The following is a 23,794-nucleotide window of genomic DNA, read 5'->3' as shown; positions in this document are numbered from 1 at the left end:
GGGAGTATTGAAGCAAGAGGTATTTTTTATTAAATAAAATTATATTTTACGACATTGTGTTCTCAATCTGCGTGGCAAAAAATGTCCCCCAAAAAAAAGAAAAAGTTTTGATCCTTAACTGTTTTTCACAATATTTAAACGCCAAGCTTGCTGAATGATCAAAGCGACGGCAACGAACGTGAATATCTGGGAAAGGATGTGAATATCAAGTAATATCAGGTGAATATTAAAGTAAGGTGAATAGTCTTCAAATGAAACACTTTAGTGTGAATTTGAAAAAAAATATTCGGAAAAAATGAAAAATTACAAAGTTTCAAATCTTATATGGCTCAAGGATGGCTGAATCCGCTCAACTATGAACACATCTTAAACACGTATAGTGACGTAGAGAATACACAGTTATAAAGACGTACAGGCGTCCCAGATCAATGCATTTGCCTGCGTGAGTACATGGTAGAGAATCAATGAAATAACAAACCTATCTAAATTGCATCAATAAAACCTCGGCTCTCATGCGTATCTTAGACTCATGAGTCACTAATGAAACACGCTTATATATGTCTTATATATTGCAGAGATATAAATGGATTTAAGAAAACAGGTGCTTGGTATGCGGTATTCCGCCAAGAGTGTTTTGTCAAGAGTGACGCTCTGATTCAAGTCATTTTGTAACCGTAAACATACCGCGATATCTTATCCATAGAGATAAATACGAATTTTAATCATACATTATTATGTTGTTAAAGGTATATCATGCTCTAAATTGGTCTGCAATACAGTTGTGTAAATATTCGTTGATGATTAATATGATAAATCTGAATTTGATATGTACACAATTTCATAATCGTTGAACATTATGCAAATTAGATGTAGAATAAAACATATTTATCGCACGCTCATTAAAGCATTAATCAGACCTGTAATTACTGATTATGACGTCATTAGGATAAGCATACTGTCTGGGACCCCGTCCCGACACAGACAGTGTTTTGCTAAGCACATAGCATTTTCCGAGTTTTGCTTGGCTGATCCTATAAAAATCGACTCGGTTTATCGGGGGAGGACAACGGAACAGCCACGTTTCATATAAGAGGGGACTAACTCTGTGTTTTGTCAGTACAGTGTAACGAGAGCTTGTGGGAGTAGGATACGAAAAAACTACCAGTGAAATAACCCTCTCATTCAGTATTTACTTACATCGTTCTTCGTCGGATATACACACGATCTTGTGGATAGTAACAGCAATAGTTTGTGATCGACAAAAGTGTTCCATTATCACAATCATGTTCGCCAGCAAAGAGATCCGATACGTGATGATATTATACATATTTATTCACCTTTTTCACAAGTCACATTCTTGTATTCTGTTGTTGAATGGATGGACACCGCTCACTGTTTACGAACGGGCAGCTTATGCTGAGATAGTGATCTCGGGCAATGTTGTACGAGCGTTCAAAGACGTGAGATCGGATTCTGAAACTTACACGGCAGAGGTACAGGTGCTGGAAGTGTATAAAGGAGCCGAGTTTGTGGATGATGTGTCGTCGGTGGAGAGGAGCAGGAAGATTTACAACATCAGCAACTTCGGAGACAAGTCTATGTGTTATGCTGACGTCGTTCCTGGAGACACCCACATCATGTTCCTGACAATGTACCAGGGACGCCTGTCCGCCAAATATGACGACATCTTTGGCGCTGTGGCGGACTTTACTCCTGCAAATGAACAACAAATCCTGGATTATTTAGGTAAATATTATTCTTATAATTATTCACAATATGTATTCTCGATTTAAGACACCATTGCAAAAATACATCTTTTAAACATTTAATGTAAAATTAACTAAAATTAAAATTGTCTAATATCTTAGGTTTTAAGAAATGAGTAAAATGAAAAATTATTTACCAAAATAAATGTATTCAATTTTGTTGTTGTTTAAATAAGTATTAATCTGAGAAAGATTTCAGTAATGTCAACCACGTCGAGTGTAATTTAATTACCTAGTACTACAAATCAACAAGATTAAGATAATCCGTTAATCTTCTCGGCGACGGTATCGTGTTTGTCTGATTTCTGTCACAACACCTGTCTAGGTAATGATCTGGTTTTCCACATCACGATAATAAAATAGACTCGGTTCACGACTCGAAAGTCGTATATATCGAGAGAATAGAATACTTACATGGAAGTGATCATTCAAATCCGTGTTACAAATGTCAAATTAATACACCTGTTTAAAAAATCATGGTTATAAATCTCCATATAATGTAAACAGCAGGAATCCACGGGATGACGAGTAATTGGAAACAGCGCAATATTATTAATCTTGGTCGGAAGTTTATAGAGTTATCACGTCCCCTTTGGCAGCGCGATAGTCATCTATCTCGACAGATGAACACTGACGGCTAGCCTTCTAGCAATCGAGCTTTCAATACGATTCTCTTACCCTTTTTCTCACCTGCCACAGGTAAGTGGTTTAACGGTGGATAGATTTCAATAGCATGATTTACTTGAGATAAGAACACTTTGAAATTAAATCTCTTTATAAGCACCGAAAATATATTTCTAAATTTCTAAAATTCCGATGTGGGCAATCAATTATGTTTAGCTTTGATAATTTTTTTATTTTTAATTATTAATGGTGATTAAATTGCATTTTACAATTAAATTATGTGCTGTGAAGTTCTTTGACTGTTTGAATTTAGTTCCATGTCTAAAGAACATTAAGTGCACTCGAGTGAGTTCACAAGAAATATCAGTTATCGAAACTGCGTGTTAGGACATACTAATGGTCGTATTAAACAGATCAAATTAATTTCTGTTGACTTCAAGGTTAATACTCGACATGCCTCTTTCTCAAGCGTGTTAGTTTATAGTTTGGCCAGTGATATTAATGTCATATCATGGTACGATTCCATACAATGTCTTGTACAAAATTCTCACTGACACAGGTACTAAAATTAATTAGATTGATGTATCAAATATCAATAGTGTTTTAATGTCAATAATAATGAATAATAATTTCAGTCTTTGATTTTATATTATTACCAAACAATTTGTGAATTTCTTTTAACTCTTTTTAAAATTAAGTCAATATTTTCAATGGTTTTAAGAGATATTTAAAATCACAATATTATTTCTAAGCCCGCTGCCTAGGAGCCTGACCGACTTCACATAATAGTTGTTTAACGGACAACGTCGGAACTTTATCCGCCTCGCTTGAAGATTAATGTCACAAATGCCGAATACCTAAATACTTTTTAAACAATTCGAGATGGCTATGAACTTGCTAAGTACTTACAAAGTTGATTTAAAGTCTTAGGTCGTATGCCTACCTTGCCATTAATCAAAAACAAACTCTCCTTCTGATAAAAACCTCGACGGTGTGAATTTAACACCGACACTATGTGCTTTATGGCCGGCGGGGCGACTGAAGTTAGTGGGTGTCGTGATAGGTTGTCCTTTTATTACAAGCTGGAAAAAAGTTTAATAGACTTTAAATGTAAATGGATAAGGCTTGGCTTATACATAGCTCTTTCTCATGCAGAAAAATCGAACAAAATTCAGAAACGACAGGCACAATCAGCTTCTATTTTCACAAGGGCACCTGTTCGTTAGAGTGAAGCTCGTGTGATAGACGTGTTAATACAAGGCACTGAACAATCAGTCAATACCTTAGATGGACGGTTACCTTATGGTCAATTTCACAACGACATTCCGGCGACCAGTGGTCAAATACAAAGTTTAGGAGACATGGATCAAACTACTAACGCGTAGAAATAATTGCAGGGGATTTCCACCCGAATGGGAAATAAAGCACAGTGTTAGAAACAATTATTAACGATATGTCACCTTAATCTGCCTCCCACCGTGAACACTGTACCCCATGATGTTAGCGCCGTTCAACGAATCGTTTACTATACACCCCTATAGTATAATTCCTAATTTATAGTGCTCATTTGTTTTTTTTTTGTGTGTCAGTTTTGTTTAGAATGGAACACAAAACAACCGTGTTCCAGGTTTAATATAATTTCATAATTTTATTTTTATTTAAAAGTTATTCCAATGAATAGACTATCAGGACTTTCTTCAGTTCCCTTTAACAAATTCGCTTGTCATTGATAACAACATTAACTGAGACCGTGCTACTTGTTTACTCTAAGGTGTACTTGATCTTGTAGTTTATCACATGTCGTTTAAAGCGAAGATTAACTCGTCCTTCTCACTTGCTCCTATGGCGAGTCTCATATGCAGAACTCTTTAACATACCCACGTTGTGTTTGTAAAGTACTCAACACAGCACAAGGCAAATTTAAAGTGGCGATTAGAAGGGTGAGAAAAACCCTTGAGTATGTTCACTAGCATGATCCTGACATCGAGTTTCAACTGAGCGGAAACTTAAGAAGGCTTGGGGAAATGAGCAAAATACATTAACACGTCATATTTCAGCGTATATAAATCACCCTGGTTACCAAACGTATGGATCTAATTTAAATTTTCAAATTAAATTTGTTGGTGCAAAAGTTCATTAAAAACTTTATAATTTTATAATGTTTTAGACGGTTGTCATTTGAATCTAAATCAGACCCTGTCAATTCCTAAACGATCATGTACTAAATGTGGCAGTTATCGTTTAATTTTGTTGTTCTGCAAAGTCCCTCAATTCCCTAATGCTTTAACGTATAATCTCACATAGTCATAAAACATATCTTATTGTTCTGGGGCTATGTCCATTGGCAAAGTACAAACGCGAGACGGGTGCGGTCCGCTGACGCCATGACCTTTAACCGACCTTGAAGGGACGTCAACCGACGGGGGCTTTTTCTGGCTTTGCGGGTAACCCAGGAATTAGTTCGAGAACAATTCCTCTCGTTTCTAAAGTTCCTTTCCCGCTGGGGTCCATTATCACAGAAATTCCTAACGTGAGTGTACGGGAACAGTTCTATAGTAGATCATCTTTGGAGCGTGGCAGTGACTGACTGTTATTGTGTGGGCCATCCCAGATTAAAATTTTACCCGAAAAGCCACGACAGAAATTACATATGCATGCATATTTTGGCTCCGCTTGAGGTGTTCCCTGGCATTATGTAGTGCAAGGATCAGCCTATTGTAGATTGATGTAAGATACCAGGATTACATTGAAAACAGAGGTTTATAGAATTCTCGAATTTAGCAACGAATTAAACAGTTAAGTAACAATAAACTTGGCCATTACTCTGGTTGTAAATTATACACGACGTTTAAACGCTTGCCCGCAAACACTAGCATCCTGGAGAATTCCAGACAAAGATTTAAGACCCATCCTTGATAGTTTTTTTTCAAGAGTCTTGTTTTCTTTGTTGAGTTTGTTTTTATTATATCTGTAGCTGAAATAACAGTTGAAATCACACGCGCAGGAGTTGAGGTTTAATTTTGTTCCCTGTGGGAGATTTTTACACCGTTTTTTGATTACGACATTTGACGAGTGACGATATTTTCCCCCAAACTAATTCAATTTTAAACTTGAGACTCGGGCAGAGTTGACACGAACTTGCCAGAGATATTGGATTAAAACGTTCATGCATGACAGATCTGTTTTCCGCTTGAATGCTTTTTGAAATTATTGTAGAAAATTATCTTAGCTGGTCTGAATAAACTGTATGCGCTAGCGAGCCGGTGATTTGTTTCAAAGTTAAGTGCGAAAGAAAAGGACCCCCTGACGTTACTGATGGCAACCTTTTAACACGCGTTGTATATAATGTGATTGGCACTAATTACTGGATATTATATCGATCTGCAATATAACACTTTGTTGCAATAACAACGAAAGGGGGAAGAAGTGGAAATAATGCCCATTACCTACTTAACGACAAAGAGAGTCCGACTTTGTAATTTCACTTACAGGAAACATTTCCAGTAACTTAATATTTGGCCCATCATCTATCGCCTATTTTAAGATGAAGATGTTTTCTAGCGGAATACAGATTCGGCAACATGTTTTTCTATTTGTATGTTCATCATTAAATTAGCTGGCGTCCGTGTGTTACGTTGTATATCCATCTCTTGACATTGAACCACGATATGTTGTTACTTGTAACACGGGGTGGGAAGAAGGGGCGACTTTCACCAGAGCAAATAGTTTCCCCCTTATCCTCTGAATACAGCGACCACAAACAAATAACATAGAAAACCCTCCTTGAATGCCCATTGAGCGAAACACCGACAGTAACAAACTTAGACTAGACAGTTCCAGTCAGTAAGACTGCTGACAGTAGGCTTGTAGACACAGTGTTTGTTACGACACGAGTTCCCCCAGCCTCGTCCAACCGCCCTCTGGCTTTCTACAAGAGAGACGCGATAGCTTAACGAAACAGAGAAATTTGATAGCTGATTATTTGCCTTGAAAGACACTGCATTTATTGGGTTTTCTTTTTATTATCCGTGTAGACCATCCACCCGATTGAAAGCCACACGTTTCGTACACATCCACCCGTACACTATTCCTTGTAGGGTTCTATCAGCAGACCACACATTGTATTGCAGGCGAAATGTGCCCCAGGCTCTGTGGACGAACCTCGTGAACCCCGATGATATCTTTACTAGACTTTGTCAGTTTATAACAATTTATTACGATTTTATCTTTAAATTATGACAGTAAAATCGGAAACCTTATCCCGTCACGTTTCAAATTGTGCATTCGCCAAACAAATGACGTTTTGATTGGGCATAGTAAGCTTGGGCATATTTAAAGTCTCAAAAAACAAATTGCTTTGGTAGTGATTATGATAACGATAAATCCTTACTTTTCTCTAACGTGTAATTCGTTCTTAAGAACAAATTGTCAGTATTTGGAGGATAAAACGATGTCTTTCCCGGACACAATTCATGACGCTGGGCTTCATTCAGAGATTGTCAGGGCACAGGTTTTTGTGGCGAACAAAACAATGATGGAGTTGTTGCAGAGGATGCATCCGTTCCTCTCATCTACCACAGAGTACGGTCCTTGCATCATCGTTCATAGTGTTAGGTCGATTATGAAAACATCCCAACCAGACCACCGTGAGTTTGGGCATTGAGAACAGCTCCACGTAATTTCGCGTCATTTATTATTTCTATGCGGTGCTTTTCTCAGCAGCAAAGTTTCAAAGCCTTGCCTAGGGCTCTGTGAGGCTAGCTTTCAGTCGGCTGTGACTCTTTTTCTACCTAAGTACACGACTGTGAAAGAACAAGCGAGGATCGCATTATGAGATGAAATTCGGGAGGCTGACGATGAATTTATCAGTGGATATAAATGTTACTATAATATAGGCTATGTTAACCCTTTAAGGTTCCAGTTTTACCTAGGCGATATTACAATATGTCTGCTTTATATTTTCAACTTCCCCGGAATAAGTTTTAAAACAGAAACCCCTAAAACACATTACAAGTGAAATAGATTGCCGCAAGTATCAACCTCTATCTATGCCATTCACAAATATTCTGTTCTGAATAATATATCGTATAATGTGACTACTATTTAAGAGTTCCAATGGATTTTCATCGCCAATCCCACAAAAGTATGAGGGTTAATACTTGAACCAAGCGATACGACATTAAACGTCATTGAAAAGGAAAACGACACCAATCTTGTTGAGTGGAAACCTGAGCTGATAGTGTCCCCATCTGATGTGCCGAATGTACCCTGGCCGGTACAGATTATTGAGAGTTTACACTTAATTACACCCACACGTATAAAGCTGACGGTGAATACACGCCCCACAATGGGCATCAGTCGGGTGTTGCAGCTATGGACGAGAGACTGTGTCGCAGCAACAAGGAGATACGCATCCTCAAGATGAATGTTCGACTCCATCCCTTGATCTAGGGCAAATCACTTGATGCGTAATAAAAAACGACTAAGGAATAACTGCCTGAAAAAGTTCACATAAGAACTCTTTTGTTAGACAGATTTATGACCATGTGGATTGATATTAGACAGATTTATGATTTATGGTTGATTTGAATTCGCTCGTTTCTGTACCTGCTCCGATGTGAGCCCTAGCATTCGTTTATATATGTGGTGAATATTAATATGGATTGCTGTATAAGTGGCGATTATTGTTTTTATTCTTATAAGGACAGTGCATAGTTGTATCGGAAATTAGTTCAGTGTATTTAAGTGTCCTGGTAAATAAATCATTTCGCTTTGTCATTTCAGGTTGGCACGCGTGGTCTAAGTGGAACGGCTGCAGCGCCCCCTGTGACGGTGGAGTTCAGATGCGACATCGTACATGCTCGAGAGAAAATATTACAGAGTGCACGGGCGCATCTACCGAGACACGGAAGTGCAATACATACTCATGTGATGAAATTACAGACCTTGTTACCAAATTTGGTATGCCAAAAATGCCCTTCGGCGTCTACAAGAACACCAACAGGTCACACGCATATCAAGTCACCCCCCAGGCCAAACTTTTCCTTCCTGTTGCATCTTTATACGAAGTCACGTTCCCGCGAGACTTCAGTGTGGCATTGACCTTTAAACTGAACCCTGGTTACCAAGGTTACCTTCTCACAGTTAACGATATCAGAGGAAGACAGAGGATCGGGCTCCATTTTGGCTCAAATGCTAAATTTGAGTATTTGGAATACCACGATGGAAGAGTTGTCTCCCTTGATTTTGATGTAGTTGTGACTGATGGACAGTGGCACCAGCTAGCGTTCAGCGTCAAAGACGACATTGTGACCTTGTTTTACGACTGCGACACCGTCATGAGCAAAACCCTCATAAGAAGGAAGAGTTCTACTCTTGGGAAAAACCTCATGGTCGCTATCGGCCCATATTTTGCCAGGAATGGCCAGCCTTTCAGGGTAAGGATTGTATTCTTCAACGATTACGATATCACATCCACGTTTCAACAAAGTTTTACTAATTGTATTAAGGATATATGATTTAAGATATAGTGTTCATATTACGTTACTTTAGAATTTACCCTTCTGGTTTTTTACAGGGTAGCATTGAACAACTTGTTCTGTCCGATGACCCCAGCTTCGCTGAGCTCCAGTGCCACGTGCAGACTGACATCACGGTAGGTGCCTCATTTACATATCCACAGACATCATATACCACTTTGGTCACTATCAAACAATAGTCTGAAGACGCTTTAATAATAACCATGAAACTGATTGTATTTTGTCTCTTCTACAGAATATGCCAGTTAAAGATGACAACAAATCCGTCACCCGCAAGCCCATGGGCACTGATGTCGACAACACAACAACCAAACCCATAGGTAAGGCGAACAATATAACCTGTATACATATACACTAATCCTGTTATTGATAAAGTCAGTTATAACCGTCCTTTTTCGAGTTTCTTACTGTAGGTGGTTATGACTGCGTGTATTAAGTGTCTGATCACATGAAGACCTACAGGGTTTTGGGTAGTTCTGAAGTTGTTCCTGGTAGTTCTTGGTAGTGCCTGGTAGTATGGACTATAAACACGTGATACTTGTTGTGTTTCGCTCTCTGACTGTACGGCCTCTTGGCTTGCAGTGTATGGCTCTGATTGGTCCTCGTGGTCCTACTGCAGCGCCTCGTGTGGTCAAGGGCGACAATCTAGGACTCTGTTCTGCCGGAACAACATCGTGGCTGTGGACCGATGTGTGCCCAAAGACTCTCCTCAGACGCAGACACGGCTGTGTTACCTGCAGGAGTGTCAAGGTGACACGGTTATTAACTGTCACTTAATTAAACAAACCGTAATGAATAATTCTTTGCATGGAATGTAGTATATACCGGTCTTAATGTAAACTGTTTTTCCTTTCAGTGGAGTGTCCGACTCCTTGTTTAAATGGTGGAGAGTGCAACGCCAACGGAACCTGTGATTGTCCCATGGGATACAACGGCAAGAGATGCGAAACTCGTAAGTAGTCTTACAGTGCAAATAAAACATGTGTTTTTACCTACTTAAAGAAAAGTCGCAACTTAATAATTTGTCCTTACAAACCGAAACCAAATTTCTTTTGGTGGTGTATTTTATCTGAGAATGACGCTTGGAAGTGACTCTTTGGTACAAACATGTACGGTCTTGCACGAACTGATAAAAATGTTTACTTGTGTATTATTTATCAGTTTCTTCATAGAAATGATTACTAAAGCTGTTTCTCCTCTTATTTCAGCATCTTGTCCTTTAGGCTGTGAAAACAACGGTATCTGCGTCGGGCCAAACATGTGTGCATGCCCAGAAGGCTACACCGGTGTCAACTGTGAAAAACGTAAGTATAATTATTGGAACAACGAAAGCTAAAATGATTATCTTACCAGTCAAAACTTTGCATTATATTTAGTAAAATTCGAAGCATAACGTTCATTTCCTAGTAATAATAGTAATGGTAATAACCTTTAACCTTTATGTTGCAGCCAAATGCGAACCCGGATGTTCAAATGGAGGACGTTGCATTGCCCCTGGGAAATGCGTATGCCCTTACGGGTACCTGCAACCAACATGCAAACGTAAGTATTTATGCTAAATGTAAACACCAATTCTATAAAAAATCGCTAACTCATAAGATTTCATCTTGTTTCTATATACACAAGTATATAATGACTTGGAAATTATTTGCTTCAATATAATGAGAGTTATCTCCCTTGTTTCAGCTTACTGTCCCATGCAGTGCCACAATGGAGGAAAATGTGTGAGGCATAATGTCTGCCGTTGTAAGAAAGGCTACACAGGAAAGGACTGTTCAGTTGGTGAGTAATTATAACTAAAAATCCTCTTCAATAAATAAACTTCAATACAAAAAAATAACAAGATAAAATCTTTGTAAATTATCGCCTCGTTGCATAACTTAAATATCGAACTAAATATCTGTTTTCTGTATTTTAGCTACCTGCAAACGTGGATGCTTTAATGGCGGGAAATGTGTTGCTGCCAACCGTTGTTCCTGCCCCAGCGGATACAGAGGGCGCTACTGCCAGAAAGGTACGTTTTTGTGTTCCAGACAGACGTGTAATATTTGATTCCGAGAACTCTAAATAAAACTTAAATTATAACTTCATCGGCATTAGAACCATCTAATTACATCTACAATTCTCGAATTAATATTTTTGAATTTTCTTTTACAGCTAAATGCCGACCAAGGTGTCAAAACAGTGGCAAATGCATCGCTCCCAATGTGTGCGGATGTAGAGGAGGTTACTATGGCAACCGGTGCCAACTATGTAAGTACCAGACATATAAACCCCTATATTGTAAATATTCAAATGTTTCTCAGAGACCCCCATTGCTGGTGTCGATGATTGGAACAATAGATAAAGGCGTAAAACCCAACTCTCACTTAGGCGTATTTCAAAACTTCTAAACGTTCTGTTGTCATAAGTGACTTTTTAACTTTCCAGATAATTTATTCATTTGATTACTTTTTTTCTTTCTAGTTCAATGCTTCAAGAAATGCAAAAATGGCGGAACTTGTACCGGTCCTAATCGCTGCGCATGCCCAGCTGGATTCTCAGGTCGAAGGTGCCAAAGAGGTAAGCAGAAGTTTTTATCTAAGCTGCACTGACATCAAATCAACAAAGTAACTGAAAAATGTTAAAGTTCCTGAAGTTATCTATATTAATAGTGATATTTATGACTATTATAACATGACTGGTTTTCTTTCTCCAGCACGTTGCCGCAGTGCCTGTCTTAATGGAGGCCGATGCAGGAAAAACAACAAGTGTAAATGTCCTCCTGGGTTCAAAGGTCGGCGCTGTGAAACTAGGTACGTTTACACCACCACTCTTACCAAATACATATGTCAATTTACATATTGTAATCGTGAACCTTGAGGAGATGGTGTAATCAAGCAGTTAAAGGCTTCACTCGTCACTTAGAAGATCGATTCTTTATAATAGCTACATGGGTACAATGTGTGAAGCCCATTTCTGGTGTCCCCCGCCGTGATATTGCTGGATATTGCTAAAAGCGGCGTAAAAATAAATTCACCCACTTACTCACTTTATATAGCTACGACATGCGACCCACTATTGTCTCAATCGTTATTTTGTCAAGTTGCGTAGTTGGAGAGTGAAATGTGATTTTATGTACGCTTCGTCAACTCTGCTGTCACTTTCAATTTTCAAGACGTTGCTTCCTCAGCTGCTTTCTGCCGTTCTTGCTTGTGCATGTCTTTGCTTGTTGCTTGCTCTGCTGAACCTATTCTCATCTATCCTTCGCTTTCTTACAGAACGACACCACTTTTCTATTTGTAGACTATGCAAATATGAGAAGCACTCCGTACCACACGCACGGAGCTACCGGCGTGTTGTTCGGGAAGAGTACATCGCAAAATGCGGTCCATGGCACTGGAAAACATGTGTCAAAACTAGGTAAGAGTTGTCTCCCTTGACCCCAAAACAAAATAGAGTTACCTTTTCTTACATCTAATGCATTTTAATTATTTATGCATCAATATTTCGCTAGGGTTATATAAATTACCATTAAAATGGTCGTTATTTCTTTGATATTGTAACTTTTGGATTGTAACTAATCTGATTATTTGTTTATTTTCAGGTTAAAATACGCCCTAGTTGTGAGGGACACGTACAGAACTGCTTACCGATGTGTCGCGCCTTGAATATGACAGAGAGAGAGAGATGAAGTTACAACCATCTTTTGAATGAAATATTGAGATGCGATATTTCATTGATATTTTTATGTGATCGCGAGAGAAGTCAAAAGCTGCCATTTTTGTCATGCACCCCTACTGGTCTTTCACAGAACAAGTCATTATTTACTTTGCAATTTTACGCCCCATTTTACACATATTTGTTGAGTTGAGCTTTATGTACCATGTCCGTTGTTGATTTATTTATATATATTTATTTATTTGAGCTTATTACCTTTTTTACCTTTTTGATATTGATATTAAAAGATGAATATAAATTCGCTGTCTGTTATGATTTTATGTGTACAGCGCACAAATCCATGCGGAATCAGGGACGGATCCAGGGTTTTGGAGAAGTGGAATGGGGTGTGTGGGGGTTGGGGGTTTGCACTCAGGGAAATGTTCTCAGGGGAACTTTTCGGGCGCAGGTGTGTCGGAACGCACGCACGCACACACACACACGCGTCGGATCCGCCCCTGGGAAAGTTCTTGAGAGAGGTACAGCTGCTCTACAGGAGGACAAAGTTTACTGCGTGTTAAGCTGGCGCTAAAGACAACATTCATTTCACTTGTATACTACTCAGAAGTTAAGGACAACAGGATGGTTTACGATCTACAGTGCAGAAATTCTTGAGCTAAATACATATTGTCCAGTTAACGTACAATTATAATGAACCTTTGCACTTGTGACAGCATTTCAGGCCATCTGAGATCCTCCATAGTTTGGATCTAGGATACAGATTTGACTTGAATGTTGTTTAACGCCGCACTGAAGAATAATCTAGACTCAAGCCACTGGTCTATCGATAACCTGATAAGTCTGGACCTGACAGTTCACTGATTGACACCGTAAGCATTGATTTATGTACTCTGGATCATCAATAAAATCGAGTCAATACAATCAACCAGTCCGACCACCCAATCCCGTTAGTTGCCTGCCACAAGTGTTGGGAATTGGTTGAAATCTCACAATTGATGATTGCTTCATTACCAACGAACGATCATCGAAAATAATTGGTTAGCGTCATTTTTTCAGATTTTCCTATCCAGGTTGTTATTGCAGATATGTATAACATGATGCAACTTGCTACTTTAAAGTGATGACTAATATATTGTGAACATAAACTTCCTGGAGTCTTAGAGAAACATTCAGTCATGGCTTTTCAGTTAGTGAAGTGAGTTTTCTAAGAATTAAACACGTTTTCAGGCCCTGACAACTTCTAAGATATGTTCCATTGTCAAGTTTTTCAAAGACTAAAACAGTAGTTCCAAAATCGTTTATGTTCGATTATGAGAAATTGTGATCGATTGCTTGGTCGTTTGGTCACTGCGACCAATCTTCGATTATTTCAGTAAATCGGAACACCACTACCTGCCACACACTTTTCTTTCTGAGACCAGCTCTTACCCGAATATATACTAGGGCAAGAACCCGTGGAGATCCGGATTAGATATTAATCTTCAGATTAAGATATGCTTGTCGTAAGAGGCGACTGACTGTGGTCAGGCTAGCTGACTCTGTTGACACATGACATCGTATCCCAATTGCGTATATCGATGCTCATGATTTTGATCACTGTTTTGTCTGGTCCAGAATCAAGTATTTACAGATCATTACCATTTAACTGGGGCGATGGGGTAGCCTAGTGGTTAAAGCGTTCGCTCGTCACGCCGAAGGCCCGGGTTCGATTCCCCACATGGGTACAACTTGTGAAGCCCATTTCTGGTGTCCCCCGCCGTGATATTGCTGGAGTAATACTCAACTCCGCCAGCCATTTAACTGGAATGTTGCGGCGTTAAACACTAACAAACAAACTAGGACCGGAGTGTTTGAATAAGTACTCCGCACTCAACTTTAGAGGCTACAAAATTGGATGTGGTGGTCAAGCTCTGAACTGTTGGCGATGGCTGATGATATCACATGTTCATGATATCACACAATTAGATTTGGCCCGGATGTGACTATTTATAGACTGCTTTTATACAATGTACGATGTGACCGACAGCATGGCTCCCAGAATGGAGTTGAATCGCTTGAAGCATCTCTGTGTGCCCACAGCTTTAATTGAAAAAAGAGTTACTGTTACTGAACAATTATCTCGTCTTCGCCATATAGACCGTTGATCTGATGTTATGGATAAAGTGGTGGTGTGGTAGTGGAGCGGTTTGAAACATTCACTCGAAGGTTCGATTCCCTACGTGAGATTTATGTGTGGAGACTGACCTTGAACTCAGTGGTACAGGCTGCAAAAGCTTTGACAATAAATGATCCACTCACTCTGGTGATATGCCAACGCATTCAGTTGTTTCGGTGATCGTTTAAAGTCAAAAGGAGGACCTTCGCCTCTTCATTGACAACAAAACTACACTCATCACGTAATAATGTTTTATTTACAAGCCTGTGTCACCCTCCACACTGTGCACTCAGGAAGAATATACATCGGGCTGTGGAGGACTCTCGTAGACCGGACTGGGTGGAGGTACAGCCGCCCCCGCTGGTTCTTGGGTATTTTCTTGTTGGGGCTGGTCGGTCGGTTCTGGCTGGGTCGTGGCTTGTTGGGGCTGGTCCGTCGGTTCTTCTGGCTGGGTCGTGGCTTGTTGGGGCTGGTCCGTCGGTTCTTCTGGCTGGGTCGTGGTTTGTTGGGGCTGGTCGGAGCAGTCTTCGGGTGGAGCTGTGGGTTGTAGATGTTGCTCCATACAAACTTCCGGTGGGGGCATGGTGCTTGCTGCTGCTGCTGCTGGTCCATTGGTTGTGGGGTGGGACCATCATGGTACATGGCTCCGGTTGCATCTGAGTCTGCTGGTTCACTATCACTGTCGTTGTCGTCGTCACTGTTGTTAGGTCTTCTGCAGCTGTAACAACAAGGCGGGATACACAGGTTTAGTTACCATGGTAACAGCCGTTGTTCATCAACATCATACAAACGCTGGTGTTAAAGTACGCCGTTACACAACAACACAGGGCAACACCTAGTGTACAGCAGGATACTGGGTATGAACAAACAGTGCAATTACTTTACTGTTATATTATGTACATTTGTACTGCGAAGTAACTGATCTTCAGTTATGTTACATTTACAAGCAGTTGACTATACTATATGCACGTTATGTACCGTATTTCCTCTAATAAGCGCCCGTGAAGGTCCGGGTTAGAATATTGGCCTTCAGTAACCCATGCTTGTCGTAAGAGGCGACTAACGGGATCGGGTGGTCAGACTCGCTGACTTGGTTGACACATGTCATCGGTTCCCAATTGCGCAGATCGATGCTCATGCTGTTGATCACTGGATTGTCTGGTCCAGACTCGATTATTTACAGACCGCCACCATATAGCTGGAATATTGCTGAGTGCGGCGTAAAACTAAACTCACTCACTCACTCCATGTTCTGGAGTTCCACTCAACGGAGTTCCAGACCCGGCGCTTATAAATTATTAGAGGCCCGGCGCTTTTGCGCTTACTGGGTCTAATTACCGTAATTGTTAGTGAGCTGCTTTACTGCCGGCGCTTATTAGAGACCCGGCGCTTATTAGACAAAAATACGGTATATCAAAATGTTCACTCACTGTGATATGTCTATGACAATTACCTTCGCGGATTACAGTTGAATGTAGTGTACACTGTAGTATATGTGAACGCAGAGCCCAACTAGCTCCAACTAGCATTGTCTTCTTCACTATTTTGTACACGCATCACTAATATTAAGACTCACTCTCACTCAAATCAAATAAGTCACTTTGAACTTGAGTACATTTTCAAAACAAAATATTCTACTGAATTAAATGCAAATGAAAACTCCTGACTGGTTTCTGCATACACCGTTATAAGGATGTTGTCACACCTAACTCTCGGTAAGGGCAGATCGCTAAGGTAAGTTCTGTCTCACTGTTTTGGAGAAGCATATTGCAGGCAAACATAGTACACAGTCTTCTCTTGCTGACATACGGAAAATCACTAAGCTGTGGCGGACCCGTCTGTTCTAAGACTATCCATATTAATGCTAGGTGTACTCTAAACTCCTTTTATGCACGTTTTGTCTATATATGGCTGTTTCCGGCATTTGGGGCTATCCTCGGATCTGAAGTAGATCGTCTGCAAGTCTCTACACAACGGCTGATCATTCAGCATGTCGATTTCACATCAGAGTCAAAGGAAGCTGTGAACGTTCATTAAAAACTTCAACAGCCGTCTGTCTTTTGACATGGAACCGGAAGTCTCGCCGAACAGGAAGTTGGCGGTGGATACTACGGTCCAGTTGCATGCATTACGTCACTTCCGCTTTTTCCGGAGATGGCCCTCCACCACTATACCTGGATGTGCAGATGTTAGGTATAATGTAAGTGCGAAATAAGTGCATTACAAACACATGCTGAGTGAGTGAGTTAGTGAGTCAGGGAGGATTTATTCCGTAAACTTCCGGATAAAGAATGTATGCACCAATATTTGATGGGGCAACATCGAAAGAATTACAACTTCTGTTCGTTATCGAACCCTTTACAGTGACATCTCAAAATAAGAGAGGCAGGGCATTAGTCACCACTCGCCCCTTTCCGTAGCCTCCAAGAAGGCTCGCTTTTCGGCTTGTTCCGGAATAACACGAGTGGGCCATATTGAGTTGCCTCCCTTGGGCAAGCTCAAGTCTGTAAATTCAATTACTATGGGCTCTCCTAACACGTTATGATATAACTAGAATAAAGCATAAAACAGCTTTGAACCAAACTCAATCACTAACTCACTCATAATGCAAAACCTTGTAAAAGACACTGTGCAGGTGTAAAAACTGAAGTCTTACAAACTTGAACATGCAAAATATGATCCAAATCCACACCACCAAAGTGTTATTACGACTGAAGGGGTCGTTGTCGTCACGGGTACTACAGATGTGAGTGAGTGAGTGAGTGAGTGAGTGAGTGAGTGAGTTGAATTTTACGCCACACTCAGCAATATTCCAGCTATATGGCGGCGGTCTGTAAATAATCGAGTCTGGACCAGACAATCCAGTGATCAACACCATGAGCATCGATCTGCGCAATTGGGAACGATGACATGTGTCAACCAAGTCAGCGAGCCCGATCCCGACTGCAGATGTGTACCCCAGGTACGTTTCTGTATACATTACACTGTGTCGTTTTATCGATCATAACTGTCATACAGTTGTATTAGATGCATTTGATTCCTGTATATAGGAAATGACCAAACACAGTAACGAATATTTCGCGGTGCACAATAGCACTCGCAGTCAGTTGAACGGGAACAACAACATGCGGTTTCGTTTTTGGATTGTGGAATATGGACTGGTCCGCTGTTTAAGGTATCGGGTACGTATCTGTATTTTGACTTTGTTCAGGGTACTTTTCTGTATACTTTTCTGTATACCTGCCGACAACGACCGCTTAAGCGTTATTATAGTACTGAATAACAAAACATGTGTAACAGAGTGACCTACCTTCCCCTCGGTACACCATGCTTATCGTGGATCCTTGTAGACAACTGGCGACCATGGGGTAAATGGGCTCCCCGCCGGTTCGGATGCCAGTCAGAGCAGTCCCGTAGTACCGCTCGTCCGAGCCGAACTGAAGGGTTCCAGAGTCCACATCCAGATACATGAAGAGCTTGTCCGGGAGCATCTGCTGGGACTGAGGGTATTTCTTCACAATCTTGTTGTTGTGGAAAGCTCTTTTGGATCTCAGGTCGATTCCCCACGACTCCCTGTTGTGGCCGATCAGTGTGACCCTCCCCTTGCTGTGAAGGGGTGCGGATTTCAGCCCCGACCCCAACAGGTGCTTCAGACCCTCTGTGGGCCGATGGGTAGACAATTTCGAACACGTGCTTGCCGGAAGTGAATCCACGACTCCACCGAGCTGCGTCCGTGTCGAACTTGCCCGGCTACAAGACACAAACAGTTGCTTAGTTGACAATACCAGAACAAACGGAAGCCTTTGGTAGCATAACGTATTTTGTAAACCGAAATGTCTCATTTTAAAAAGATGAATTATTGTCGCGAATCTTCTAGTTTTTCAAACTCGTTACTTCAATTATTTTCTCGTGATATCGATTACTGACTCGAATTTCAATTTGTAAAAATATACTTGAAATAATGAGAAAGTAATCGAAATTACGGAAAGTAATCGAAGAAAACACCAGAGCATTTGCAATTTTAACACACCGGAGAGTTTTATGACCATGTTACATATTGTTGACAATACACTCTTCTCGATATTGAACAAAAGCATATGTATTATCCTAATATCCAGGTGCCCGGGGAACCGCTGTTGTACCGTTGTCTCCATGGCAACTGGTACCCAGTTCAAGACACTATAATGTCATGCGTGTAGGACGACACGACTCACCCTGCTTCTAGTCATGGTTGTGGGAGTGACGTGGGACATTCCATCAGAGAAAGCGTCGAACTTGTCCACAGCATACTCGTCCTTGACCTTGACCGTGTAGATCCACCTGGGGATTGGTTCCTCTGGAAGGTTAAGCAAATTGCATCTTCATCTTTTAGCATCCTCAGCATTAATCTCATGGTTTTAGTGTGTTGTTGCGTTAACGCTGAAATGATTATGTCCTTATAAGTCGAAGTTGCCACTTTGCTATACAGAGTTGTGTCCCTTGGGTGTAGACGCTGATAAAATAGCGAAGCCCTGCTGTCAATGTATTCCGGCTTATCTGATTAATTCAGATAAATAAATAAAGGACTATAGCATTGAATCAATACTGACTAATCTCTTTCTGTTAAACGTCACGCTCAGCAATATTCCAGCTACATGGTGACCGTCTGTATATATACTACAAAATTTGATAGTCATATATATACTTAAACGTGGTGAGGTCATTTATACTCTAAGGTAAATGCAACTTTTTGTGTGCTTAATGGACACTTTAAACGACATGTTTGAACATGCAGTGAAGCAGCTGATTCAATATTCGTTGAGTTTAAGTGAAATGAAACATTGTCAAAAACAGTGAAAAACAAGGTGCTGAAACACACCAGCACTATGTTTGATCCAAACGCCCAAACACAACATGTGTAAGACAGACTTCCCTATCAAATTTCAGGGTGTTCCCATACTTTTTGTTTGTAGTGTAATTGATTGTGGACCAGACAATCCGGTGACTGATATTGTGAACAGCAATTAAGGGATACGTGGACAAACAAACAAGTCTGACCACCCGGTCCATCTCCAATGACCAGCACAGGTAGCTAAGGACCAGTTCTAACCCGGAAACCCGAGACTTCGAGTCGTTGGTGTACATACGGTTGCGTGTAACGCTTGGCGTGATACCCATCTTCCTGGTAGTGAGTCAGAACAGTTCCTGGAAGAAAGTAAAGAATAACAATGAAAAGAAAAATCATAATATGTATTGTTTGTTTGTTGTTATAAGTCGCACAGAGAAGTATACCTGTCTGTAAATAACCGAATCTGGACCAGACAATCCAGTGACTGACACGCATCTACCAAATCAGCGACCCTCACCAACCGATCTCGTTAGTCGCCTCTTACGAAAAGCATGGGTTGCTGAGAACCAATTTTATGGAAATCCTGGTTTGGTAGTTTTGTTTTTAATGAAGTGGCGACGTTCCCGTCATACTTCAGACTTTCACCAAAACAAATAAATGCGTTGGCATATGACCAGAGTGAGTGAATCATTTATTGTCAAAGCTTTTGCAGCCTGTACCACTGACTTCAGTTTCAGTCTCCACACATAAATCTCACGTAGGGAATCGAACCTTCGAGTGAATGTTTCAACCGCTCCACCACCACACAACCACTTTATCCATAACATAGGATCACCAGAGGCGGATCCAGAGGGGAGTTCAGGGGAAACGGATGAAAATGAACTGCACACACACACACGCACACGCACGCATACTAAAACCCAATATTCATTAGCGAAATGGAATTACGTAATTTTACTAGCTTCCATGTAGTATGTAGTTATAATTAATTGAATCAACTAGTCTGTACGAATCGAGTGAGTGAGTGAGTGAGTGAGTGAGTGAGGGAGCGTCGCTTCAGAGCACAGAATTGGAATGGGGGCCATTGGTCTTAAATTTGCTATGAAGAGTTCAGGATCAGGATCTACTGCTTGAGGATAACGTCACGTACACTACGATCCTTGGTTTGCCAGTCAATATCAGTGCTGGGTTCAGCGAAGTGGTTAACGAGTCACAACTGGTCTAGTTAGGGTTTTTGCCCCACAGTAAACCAGCACGTCGTGATACGACCCAGTATTGTACAAAGTGTCGTTGAATACACATATCCTCACACACTCGACAGAGTAAATATTCCACTAGTAGCGCAGTGTTTACTTGCTGATAATAAATCAAGATTATCATGACATACTTGGATTTAGTTTATGTGTTTTTCTGAAAGATATTAGATGACTTTGGCATTTTGATGAAGATGTAAACAATTGCAGGAGTATATATGTTTCTACTGATGCTTTGTTCACATGCTGATCGTAAATCAAACTTTCCATGACAGACATGGACCAAGTATATTTTGTTCTGAAAGACATTATATGACACAGGCATTATTTATTTTGAGGACGTCACCAGTTGTATGTAGATATTTTTTTCTGTATCGATATGCTGTTTACACACTGATCATAAATCGGGATTATAAAGACATACTTTGAACCAGTTTATAGTGGTTAGGAAAGACTATAGATGAATTTGGTATTGTTTATTTTGATGACGTGACCAGTTTTATGCAGGTAATTGTCTATATTGAAGCTATGTTAACACAGAAAATACCCATGTTAACTACATTTGGTTAAAGCTTTTGTTGACTCATATTACCCTTATAGGGGCGGTGGGGTAGCCTAATGGTTAAAGCGTTGGCTCGTCACGGCGAAGACCCGGGTTCGAATCCCCACATGGGTACAATGTGTGAAGCCCATTTCTGGTGTCCCCCGCCGTGATGTTGCTGGAATATTGCTAAAAGCGGCGTAAAACCAAACTCACTCAGTCAGTCAGTCATATTACCCTTATACAATTCTGTGAAATTACTGAATGAAACGATTACGAATAAAGTGTGTTATTACCATTTACACACGTATTGATTTGCACAAAGGGGCGGTGGGGTTAGTCTAGTGGTTACAGCGCTCGATCATCACGCTGAAGACCTAGGTTCGATTCCCCACATGGGTACAATGTGTGAAGCCCATTTCTGGTGTCCTCCGCCGTGAAATTGCTGGAATAATGCTAAAAGTGGCGTAAAACCATATTCACTCACTCACTCACAACAATATGGTACGTAAGTGCGTAATGTTCGCCGCGGTCAATATACGACGGCCTGTAACTAATCAAGTTTTAAGTCTTAGTACACTAGAGTGAGTAAGTGAGTTAACGTTTTACGCTGCTTTTAGCAATATTCCAGCAATATCACGGCGGGGACACCAGAAATGGGCTTCACACATAGTACCCATGTGGGGAATCGAAACGGGTCATCGGCGTGACGAGCGAACGCTTTAACCACTAGGCCACCCCACCGCCCCTGGCCCACTAGAACAGCGGTCGATAGCACTAGATATCCTCCCAGTGTCAACGAGGCAAGTTCCACACACGCTATCACCAGGCTCTCCTTCTAAGTCGGCTTCAACGCCAATCACAGAGTTGTGTCCCGTGGGCAGACAAGGATCCTGTGATTGTGGGTTCGAATCTCGAAGTTCGGCCTGAGAATGTTTCAAGGTTTGTCTTGGGTTTCACCAAAGTGGTAATCGTCATGGATAAGCATCATGGAGTTTTCTCCGTCATTAAACTGACACGGCGTGATTAAGGAATCTGAGAATACTGTTCAAGAATACTGAAAATACTATTCCTCCGGGGTTCATCTTTGAGGCCTCTAACGAGACTTCAGCAACCCGTTCTTGTACCCCGTGAAGATCCGGTTTAGATTTGGTCTTCAGTAATCTATGCTTGCCTTAAGAGACGACATATGAATTGGATGGTCAGGCTCGCTCAACTGATTGACACGTGTCATCGTATCCCAGTTGCGTAGATCGATGCTCATGATGTCAATCACTGGGTTGTGTGGTTCAGACTCGATTATTTACAGATCATCGTCAATTAGCTAGAATATCGCTGAGTGTGGAATTAAACAACGAACAGAATATCGCGGCTTTGTGTGGCTTTAAGCAACAAACATCTTACCACCGTCTATAACCGAAATACTACTAGGCGTGGCGTTAAACAACAGACAAACAAAACAAGCATTGTACACTGAAACTTATTTTCACGGGGAATTGCCTCAGGGGTTGTCCCTGGAAACGCATAACGGTGGCAAGAACCTGTTAGCCTGACGCCCAATGGAATACGACAATACACAGATGAAAAAGCAACTACTTCTTAAAACGTCACGACGGTGCATCACAGGTATATGACCAGGTATATCCCTAATTATATCCTACCTCAGGTTACATCAGTCAGTTCCACCCCACGCCATGCCCCAGCCGCCATGATCGCCCTCTGTTTACGTGTTCTCTGTGTATGGTATGTCTTTAGCCCGCCAGTATCTATAGAGTCGACCTTCACACTTAACCCTTTGACCAACAGACGAGTCTCCGACGTGCCTCGTCGCCATAACTCACTCTGCTGAGCCCTGTTCTGCGCACGACATGCTACTGGGACAGGTGCACTCAGACACGACAAACCTGACATTAACACTCGAAAGGAAAGGACCCGTGTCGACCGCTGCTCTTTACCATTATATTCCAAGTGATCTACATAGAATTTGGACGCCTTCGATTGACGACTCGGGCATGCGGTCGGCGAGATTATTCGCCTGATAAAGGTCGAAACATTTGGTTTAACGGGATAAATTAAGACTATCTCTGTGTGTATGTAAGGCCATCATTTTACCCACTGACCTAATCCAACACAACACGACACCATCTACCAAATTACACCCGGACAAAACAAGAAATATTACAAGTGTACTCTCTCTAATTACTAGATATGTTACAGGTTAACTACTGAGTTATAATGGATAATCTTAAATCGCCTGATTCCACGCATAGTTGTATGCCAAAAGCGCTATGACATTATTACCCCGGTTAACCCAAGCTATCTGTGAGGCGTTAGAAGGTAAACAGACATAAGGACGACTTATCCCACCGGGTACCCTTTCAATGCTGGGTGAACAGAGCACAAGTGATGCTTTATTCTTTTCAGGTAT

At 40.9% G+C, this 23,794-nt stretch overlaps 2 protein-coding genes across 4 annotated transcripts; one reads left to right on the top strand and one right to left on the bottom strand.

The window, feature by feature from the left end:
• Nucleotides 1–233: 233 nt before the first annotated feature.
• Nucleotides 234–12,867, top strand: LOC124288542 (protein eyes shut homolog). Of its 2 annotated transcripts, XM_046725085.1 has the most exons (15): nt 235–1,746; nt 8,175–8,827; nt 8,968–9,045; nt 9,165–9,249; nt 9,512–9,679; nt 9,786–9,881; nt 10,138–10,233; nt 10,379–10,471; nt 10,616–10,711; nt 10,848–10,943; nt 11,087–11,182; nt 11,396–11,491; nt 11,628–11,724; nt 12,215–12,331; nt 12,516–12,867. In XM_046725085.1, exons 1-15 carry the CDS (start codon nt 1,284–1,286, stop codon nt 12,577–12,579), a joined length of 2,394 nt encoding a protein of 797 aa, XP_046581041.1. In that variant the 5' UTR covers nt 235–1,283; the 3' UTR covers nt 12,580–12,867. The 2 variants fall into 2 exon arrangements, with proteins under 2 accessions (XP_046581042.1, XP_046581041.1); XM_046725086.1 differs by lacking the exon at nt 12,516–12,867 and having other exon boundaries at nt 234–1,746; nt 12,190–12,297.
• A 2,114-nt stretch (nt 12,868–14,981) lies between these two features.
• On the bottom strand, nt 14,982–23,211 carry LOC124288546. 2 transcript variants are annotated; one of them, XM_046725096.1, is made up of 5 exons: nt 23,028–23,211; nt 19,871–19,928; nt 18,959–19,080; nt 18,055–18,494; nt 14,982–15,462 (listed from the first exon to the last, which is right to left on the bottom strand). In XM_046725096.1, exons 2-5 carry the CDS (start codon nt 19,899–19,901, stop codon nt 14,997–14,999), a joined length of 1,059 nt encoding a protein of 352 aa, XP_046581052.1. In that variant the 5' UTR covers nt 19,902–19,928; nt 23,028–23,211; the 3' UTR covers nt 14,982–14,996. The 2 variants fall into 2 exon arrangements, with proteins under 2 accessions (XP_046581052.1, XP_046581053.1); XM_046725097.1 differs by lacking the exons at nt 19,871–19,928; nt 23,028–23,211 and adding an exon at nt 19,782–19,870.
• Nucleotides 23,212–23,794: the final 583 nt, after the last annotated feature.

Source organism: Haliotis rubra, unplaced genomic scaffold (genome assembly GCF_003918875.1).
Source record: "Haliotis rubra isolate DU_JTF1 unplaced genomic scaffold, ASM391887v1 Scf42, whole genome shotgun sequence".
Taxonomy (NCBI): Eukaryota; Metazoa; Mollusca; class Gastropoda; order Lepetellida; family Haliotidae; genus Haliotis; species Haliotis rubra.
This window is presented reverse-complemented; position numbering and strand designations above follow the sequence as displayed.

What these genes read in the sequence shown, in the direction of transcription:
- LOC124288546 (XM_046725096.1), bottom strand. Translation starts at nt 19,901, where the DNA reads ATGGGTATCACGCCAAGCGTTACACGCAACC. An exon ending in GCCAAGCGTTACACGCAACC is followed by an intron (nt 19,081 to 19,870) that starts GTATGTACACCA and finishes TTAACCTTCCAG; the next exon opens with AGGAACCAATCCCCAGGTGG. An exon ending in CATGGTGTACCGAGGGGAAG is followed by an intron (nt 15,463 to 18,054) that starts GTAGGTCACTCT and finishes TTGTTGTTACAG; the next exon opens with CTGCAGAAGACCTAACAACA.
- LOC124288542 (XM_046725085.1), top strand. Translation starts at nt 1,284, where the DNA reads ATGTTCGCCAGCAAAGAGATCCGATACGTGATGATATTATACATATTT. An exon ending in CGGCAAGAGATGCGAAACTC is followed by an intron (nt 9,882 to 10,137) that starts GTAAGTAGTCTT and finishes CTCTTATTTCAG; the next exon opens with CATCTTGTCCTTTAGGCTGT. An exon ending in TGGCAACCGGTGCCAACTAT is followed by an intron (nt 11,183 to 11,395) that starts GTAAGTACCAGA and finishes TTTTCTTTCTAG; the next exon opens with TTCAATGCTTCAAGAAATGC.